A 7838-nucleotide genomic window follows, 5' to 3' on the forward strand; every position below is an offset into this window, starting at 1 on the left:
TAAGTTAAGACATATGAATAAGCGGTTTTCAGCTTATTTTTATAAGCTCTCTATGATTGCTTAAGAAAACGGCTTTTAACTTATATGAAAATAACTTGACATTATTTTATAAGCGCTTCATTACACTGACCTTCTTAATTCAATGCAAGGAACCTGGTGTCAAAAGTAATGTTGCTACAAAGAACACTAAATCTTCCACAAAAGATAAACAAAGTTTGAAGGCCACAACATCATCATCTCAAACAAAGAGGCCAAACCTTTCCAAGAGCCTTACTTTCCCATCCAAATCAGCTCTTGTTGAAGCTATGAAGAAAAGCACTGATGGGAATATTCTTCTAAAGACTTTACATAAGCATGTTCAAGCTGAGGCTTCAACTCTTCATCCAAAAAAGTTGACAAACTCTAAAGTGAACTCAAAGGATGCAAAAACAAACCATGGAAGTTCTAAACAAAGGACTTCTTTGACATCCACCAATAGTTTTAAACCCTCTGAGGTAAGAGGAATTTTTGTTTCTAAGTGCCTTTTTTTGGTATCGTGGTGGTTTATTTTAATTTCACTGGTTTCCATGTTCATAACTTCTATATTGTCAACTAGTTTGGAAGGTCTCCACCAATGAAAGCACTTACCAAGAGCCATACATCTGAGGCATCCTTGTAAGTCCCAAACTCAAAACTTTATGGTTTTAAATTTTAGTCCACAACTCAAATTGTGTATGCAGCGTAAAAGATTTTTGGCCTCTGCAACTGCAATTACGCCCGTATTAGTCACACATATGTTCACATTTTCCTGCAATATCAACGATTGCAGCATAGCTGTAACCACCATTGCAATTTATAAATCCTTCTTTACTGTTTGTCTTGGTTATAAAATTATTTATCGATTTATTTTGGTCTAAGGTAGACTCAACTATAATCAAGAATTCATATATCTTTAGGAGAATGCTTCACATTTTTCTAATGAATGAATTAAGAACCTTATGGTTTTCTACATGATTGCAGACCTGTTGATCAGAATTCAAACCCTGCAAAAACTGAAAACCTGAATAAAGAAGACGACGATGTTCATTCCACAACTTCGTAAGATTTATACACTCTTTAAGTCTTGCACAATTATGTTTCATTAGGATATGATGAATTTGTGGCATTGACATCTCTTGATGAATGAATTACGATTCTTTTCTTTAGCTATAATATTCATGAAACTTTGTTTGCATGCTATCAGAAGTCTTACTCCTCGTAGGAAGAGCAATGGTTTTGGATTTTCATTCAGATTGGAAGAACGAGCTGAAAAAAGAAGAGAGGTTGTTGTTGAAACCTTAAAATAAATCTATTGATATTGCATTGCATATACAGCCAGATATTAGTCCTAATTTATCTTTTTTCATTCAGTTCTTCTCAAAGTTAGAAGAAAAAATTCAGGAAAAGGAAGCAGAGAAGAGTAATATGCAAGAGAAATCAAAGGTATCAATGCGAACAACCGATTCATATTCTGCTCATCTTCTTCTGTTATCTTATTCTCTCTATTTTGTTCCATCTGATTTCTGCCAGGAAAACCAAGAGGCAGAGATCAAGAAATTAAGAAAAAGGATGACATTCAAAGCAGCTCCAATGCCGAGTTTCTATAAGGAACCTCCTCCAAAAGTTGAACTGAAGAAGGTAACTCTTCTCGCAATATCTAGTCTTGTTTACTTTGAGAAAACGTTTCTTTTATCATTTCTTATTTTTATATTCATTCTATTTAATATACTTTATTTACTAATTAGATACCTACAACACGCCCGAAATCACCAAAGCTTGGAAGGAACAAAGGATCTGTTGTGAACAACAATTCAGAAGATAAGTCTAGTTCTAGTCCACATGAGAAGCAACAGCAAAATGATTCATTCAAGGCAAAGGTAAAGGGTTATAAAGATATAATAACTTCAAAGAAACCAATAAAAAAAACTCAAGCCAAATTGCAGTCTCAGGAAATTGAAGTCACAAAAACAGAAATAAGTTCTATTAGGTCTACCACAAATGAGGTCTCAGTAATCAACCAAGATGCAAAAGCAGTTATAGAAAGCAACGAAGAATGTAAAGATACCACTGTTCATATTTCTGAATACCAAAATGGGATGGAGCTACAATCCCAAAACGATCTTTCTCAGAACAGTGCTTTGGTCCTAAATGCATCCACACCTGAAATTGTATCCTATGAGGTTACTGTTGGAGTGTAGATTGCAAAGTATATTTATGTAAACTTAAGATTCCTTATTACCTGTTATTTCACTATTATTGTGTATATAGAGGCTGCTTCATGTTCTTCATAAACATGTATTGCAATTAAGGTAGTTGCTTCTTTTATTATAAATGTTATCGCTTGTAATGAATGTAAGAAAGCTTTGTTAATTTGTTATTATTAAGCAAGTTGTTGATGTGTTTTTCCCTCAGATTTAAGAAACATTGTTATCATTGCCCCTTGTAGCTTCTCATTAGGAAATATATGGAATATGGCACTCTTCCAAGTTATTCAAGGCAAACATTCTCTCACCTCAATTGGCTGAAGTTTCAATCCATAATAATGCTGAAACTTTAAAGAACAAGAACCTAACAAATAGACATTGCTTTAATGTTTAGTTTTATTTTTGCATAAGTCTTGACATATAATTGTGGAGAAGATATTTGTAATTCATTCCACAAAATAGACCGTTCCACTCTGTTGTGTTCGCATATCAATGGACATATAAAAGATGTCTTCAAAACACTACAGAAACTGCAAACCATAGAATAATACAAAATGACATTTCATTAAACGACAATAATTCAGAATATTGCCTATTTGAATATCAATTTTTCATTTATCATCACACCCACTAACTAGCATTAGAGTAGCATAAACAAATTTTGTTCCACTGTTGCTAGGAGCCATGGTGTAATTGTCATTGGATGTTTGATGTCTATGAACATATTTACCCAACACTCCAATGCTTGGAAGGTAACCAGAAAGAAGATAACATTGTGTTGATGATTAAAAGTCCTAAATGTGTTCGATTAAGTTCTAGCTTTTGGCCGATTAAGATGGAAGTTCTACGCTGTCAAGCTCCACTTTGAGAAGAGAAATGAGGTGCTCGGCCAAGTGGTACAATGAGATCCTTCAAAACATTATACTCTTCCATACCTATTTGTGAACCACTCAGAACCTGCTTCACCAAACCGACAACAGAACAATGGTTAACAAATTAAATGTTGAAGACATGACATAACTCATAAAGATAAACATAAAACTAATAAGATATGGTTAACCTCCATATTCCATATTTGTCATAAAGGAAATTTTGCAAGCCATGAAATAGCTCAGTTTATATGCTGAACATCATTTCCCACAAAAAAAATTGTGTGCATTCCCAATAAATTCAGAGGGGGAAGTGGGTTTATATAAAAAAATAAAATAAAAGTCACATTGATTTGCAATAAATTTTTTGCATATGGCGATTTGAGTGCACATCTTGTGGTCAACCTCACTTCAACTAGAAATCTCCATAGTGCTAAAAGTTGGACTGCTAATGTAAGGAAAAATTCCGAAAAGATTTTCATGTCTACAGCCATGGGAGGAAAACCACATCAGATAATCCAAGTTGCAGAGTCAAAAAAATATCTAAGCACAGGGCAGCTAAGTTATGTGGGTTTATTTTGTGAAGTTCACATTTAGAATCAATAAACGGAAGGGAAAGAAACATAGATAAAAGGGGTATAATGTAATATGCATAAGATAATAAATCAATGCAATATAGACAAACAGTCTCACCTTGTGAAACAAGTCCCTCCTATCTGTCATGTATGAGATAAGAGCAGGTATTCTACAAACAGACAATGCATCAACAAACAAGAGAGCAACAACTTGCCATTGTTTGAATCTGAATCCTGGTAGTGGGTCCACAAATGACATTGTATCCAGCAAGCATACCTAAGAGAAAGTTGTGCACATAATCCATCAACATGTAATAAACAAGTAATGGATATATTTATAACTTTACCGATAAGAGAATATATCTTAAACCTATTACAGCCTTAAACCCATGAACTTTCACAAATGAATAAATTTTGAAAACGAATGCAGCCTGGTCCTAGAAAGTTCCTACTGTGCACGAGTACAAGGAACCAAGGAATTGTTGATCCTGTGGCTTGGGTCTGTAGTAGCAAGCCCTGTCTAGCTTTGCAAGAGTCAAACTCCACAACTCGCTAACATTGTTCCATGACTACTCTTCATTCACAAATTTCTAATGTGATTTTTAAAATTAAATTTGGCTTTTTCAAATAATAATGCATTATTTTAAAACCAAAGAATTATTTTAACTGCCAATCTAAATCAGTTCCTATTCTCATTCACATATGCTAAATTGATGAAACGGGGAGAAATCATTTTAGTATTTGCTTCCAGCAAATAGCCCTTGCTATAAGGTGCTAAGACAATTCCAACTTGGTGGTATCTAGCAATTGCAGGTATCCTAATTGAACTGCATCAAGAATGAAGTCGTAAGATCTATGTATATAAAATTAACGTGTGATTCAATGAAGTGATTTTTCCTTTTCCACAGTTGAGATTTCTCATTAACTTTTTGTTGATTTCTTTATTTTGTGTGTATCAGTCGCTCTGCATATTTTTTGGAAGGGGGTCACAAACATAACAGAGATGTCATAATCAATACAATGTGATATGCAGTAGGCCTTGCATATCGAGTGTAATAAATATTTAATGACTTAATCTAAAAAATCTATATTACAACATAAACTATAATAAACAGATAACTTAAAAAGCTTACCATCCCTTGCTCTAATGTAGATACTGGCATTGGCAACTTGAGCTCAGCAACAACAGCAGGTAAAGCTCGAGCAAGGCAACTGGCTAATGTTTGTTTTATTTCAGATGATCGACCATCTGACAAGACAATTTTGCAAGGATATTCTCTCCCATCAACTGATAGAAATTCTTCGTAAAAACTTACATCCCTCCCATATATATATGCCAAAGAAGATGATGTTATCCACGAAAAGAAGGCATTCCATAGAGTAGCAAAAGGTGACAGCTAAAAGAATGTTCAAAAAATAAAGATGTGTGAAGTTGAGTATACCATGAAAACTTGTACAACTTCAAATACTCTTTAAAAAATTAGTAGACTTACAGTCAAGCTAAATCCTTCTGGTGGAGCATCAAACCAAGAGTCATCAGAGGCGAACAAATCAAAATCAGAAATTCCAGGCTTCCTTGGCCATTTCAGAGTAACTGAATCTGTTTCTAGAATATCGACATCATCCACAGTACTTTCCTCAACAGCATTTTCAGTATGTGGCAATATAATGATTCCAGCTTCAGAAACTGCACAAGATGCATTAATAAATAAAAAAATCGAAATAATTTAATAATCAAATAGAAAATCCTCTAAAGAAAGATCAATTACCAGCATCAATGGCATCTGAGTCTCCAGATGCAACTGCTTCGGCTGCTTGGCTCAATGCAATTGCACAGGCTTCTGCAGATACAGAACGTAATATATCTTCATCATCAACAACATCTACATTATCTGCCACATCAGATTCCTTTTTAATGTTTCCAAACTCTTTAAATGCACAAAGATCTGTACTCCCACAACCGTCGATTTTCTTATCAGCCCAAGTAACAGAGCGACCAAGTTTCTTTTTACCATTAGATTTAAGAGAAGATTTGGGTTTAGTATGGCATGATCCAATTTCTTTTTCAATTTGGATTTTCTCTTCAACATCGGAAGGATCAAAATTGGAAGTGGAAGAATCATCATTAGCAGCGACTCTATTTGTTTTCCCTTTGAGAACATTTTTACATGATTTGGCTATTTCCTTGTCTTTTTTCGAGGCACTTAAATTTAGACTACTGGCAAAAGAAGAAGACAGATCTTGTATATCATCATCTTTCCTGACCAATTCATGGTCAACCCTTTTTGGCTGCTCCAATATGGCTGTTGGCTTAATTTGATGATCAACAGTTGCATCTGTTTGCCCTGATGATACCTTCGAAACACTATACTCATCTTGCATAATTATAGTACTCATAAAGTCAAACTCACTGTTAATTAAATTTTTGACACCATTTGACTTCCCATGACTAGCTTTGGACCCTGCAATGCACAATCAGCAGTTGGAAAGTGGAAAAGGATAACTAGTAACTACACTATTCCATTTCTCAAAATTTAGGTCCTCAACTTCACAGATATATCATAATCACCCATAAGCAAACAAATGAATACGATACAATAAATAGACACTCTTAAGCAAGAAATGGCATAAAATTACATAGAATGCCATAAAACTCTCACCTTTTTTAGTATTTTTCTGAGAACCCTTAGAACCATTGTCTCTTTTTTTTGGTACATAACCCTCAATTGCATTTGATGGTCCAACCCACTGCTCCAAAGATACCTCAGTGACGGTTTCTGTTTTATCCTGTATTCTCAAGCTAGACAAACCTAACTCTCCATCCTTTCCCGAATTCTCCATTGGTTCCAGATTAGAATTCCCAAACAACCTAAGAATATTGTTTAGTTTCTGCGGGTCTAAAGCTAAGCACCTCTTATCTTTCAAGCTTCCAGCAAAAGCTTTGCTGTTAACCACACAACTAGAAGAACAAAACATGTATGTTTCGTGCAGGTCATACACCTTGTGCTCCTTCAATGAAATTCGATATCGACCCTTCCGAGGGCGTTCAGATGGCAAAGCATTGCAGCACAATGGATAACTGCACACTTCTGTAATGGACCTTTCGGTTACAACATCTTCATAATCACTCCTTGATATCAAAGATCCAGCTGCAAACAGCTGGTCTTCACTTTGGATGCCTTCAAGGAGGGCCAGTTGCAATTTAAAAACAGCATCTTTGACAGAAATCGGCTGGTCCTTTTCCATCAGAAGCAAGCAAATTTCTAGAAATTGTATGAGGTACAAAGAACACCAAAATAAGTTGCTAGTTTCAAACAAAATTTAGAACTCACGTCACAAGATATGGATCAAGTAAGTAATTCTGTTAAAACACTCATCCAATTGTAAAAAGCATAAAAGGGGCGAACAAATGAATTATTTATATCAATGCCAATTATTGAAAATAGGAGTGGCAATTCATTAAAAGTTCTTTAAAAAAATCCAATCCAATCATAAAATTAATTCAAATATTAAAATTATGACTCATTAGATATTAATAGTATGTGTAACACTCGAGTTAATCCGCCCTCGCTAGACTTCGCACGCACAACCCTCTTGACCCCGGTCCATCCCTTGCTCACCCCACTTTACTTGAAAACAAATAACAATGTAACCCTAACTTGTGTTGTGGAATATCCTCATCAGATAATACTACTACTAATAATAATAAATTAACTTTTCATAATGATGCAACTCCCAATCGAGCTATTCAAGTATTTAATCATAACTCATAAGTAATCATATTCTGATTATACACGCAATGATTCAGCCAAGAACTTCATGATTTCACGTGAACACTACTCCAGTACAGACACATTCAAGTTCATGCAACAAGCACTGTCATTTTTAAAAGAGTTGGCAAACTAATACTTTGGTCTCACTGCTATATCTTATCTTCATTTCATTAAGGCAGCTTGAGTTTTCTTCTAAGTCTAGATAAAGGCACAGTGGCATGCATGAGAAATATAGATACATACACATTGAGAATGTAGTGTGCAGGAAACTACACAAATAAAAGATTAAAAAAACAGGGAAACAAAGAACATGACGACGTGAGATTAAACACAAGCTCTTCATATATAGTTCTGTCAAAGTAATAATAGCTCTTAGAGGGTACTTCCTTTAATCACTCT

General features: G+C 34.7%; 2 protein-coding genes across 2 annotated transcripts in view; one reads left to right on the forward strand and one right to left on the reverse strand.

Annotated features, from left to right (window-relative positions):
* Positions 1–2429, forward strand: part of LOC101496099 (uncharacterized) — a 4017-nt gene extending 1588 nt beyond the window's left edge. Inside the window, exons 3-9 of the mRNA XM_004497571.4 lie at positions 150–494; positions 596–654; positions 1000–1077; positions 1223–1301; positions 1390–1461; positions 1549–1656; positions 1764–2429. Coding sequence (XP_004497628.1) covers positions 150–494; positions 596–654; positions 1000–1077; positions 1223–1301; positions 1390–1461; positions 1549–1656; positions 1764–2216 — 1194 coding nt within the window. The 3' untranslated portion in view covers positions 2217–2429. The remainder of the gene's footprint in view (positions 1–149; positions 495–595; positions 655–999; positions 1078–1222; positions 1302–1389; positions 1462–1548; positions 1657–1763) is intronic.
* A 338-nt stretch (positions 2430–2767) lies between these two features.
* The window catches only part of LOC101495777 (putative RNA polymerase II subunit B1 CTD phosphatase RPAP2 homolog), a 6106-nt gene continuing 1035 nt past the window's right edge, over positions 2768–7838 (reverse strand). Inside the window, exons 2-7 of the mRNA XM_004497570.4 lie at positions 6327–6929; positions 5436–6128; positions 5160–5353; positions 4800–5063; positions 3785–3943; positions 2768–3179 (exon numbers count right to left, since the gene is read on the reverse strand). Of these exons, the coding sequence (XP_004497627.1) occupies positions 3075–3179; positions 3785–3943; positions 4800–5063; positions 5160–5353; positions 5436–6128; positions 6327–6912 (2001 nt within the window). The 5' untranslated portion in view covers positions 6913–6929 and the 3' untranslated portion in view covers positions 2768–3074. The remainder of the gene's footprint in view (positions 3180–3784; positions 3944–4799; positions 5064–5159; positions 5354–5435; positions 6129–6326; positions 6930–7838) is intronic.

Source organism: Cicer arietinum, chromosome 4 (genome assembly GCF_000331145.2).
Source record: "Cicer arietinum cultivar CDC Frontier isolate Library 1 chromosome 4, Cicar.CDCFrontier_v2.0, whole genome shotgun sequence".
Taxonomy (NCBI): domain Eukaryota; kingdom Viridiplantae; phylum Streptophyta; class Magnoliopsida; order Fabales; family Fabaceae; genus Cicer; species Cicer arietinum.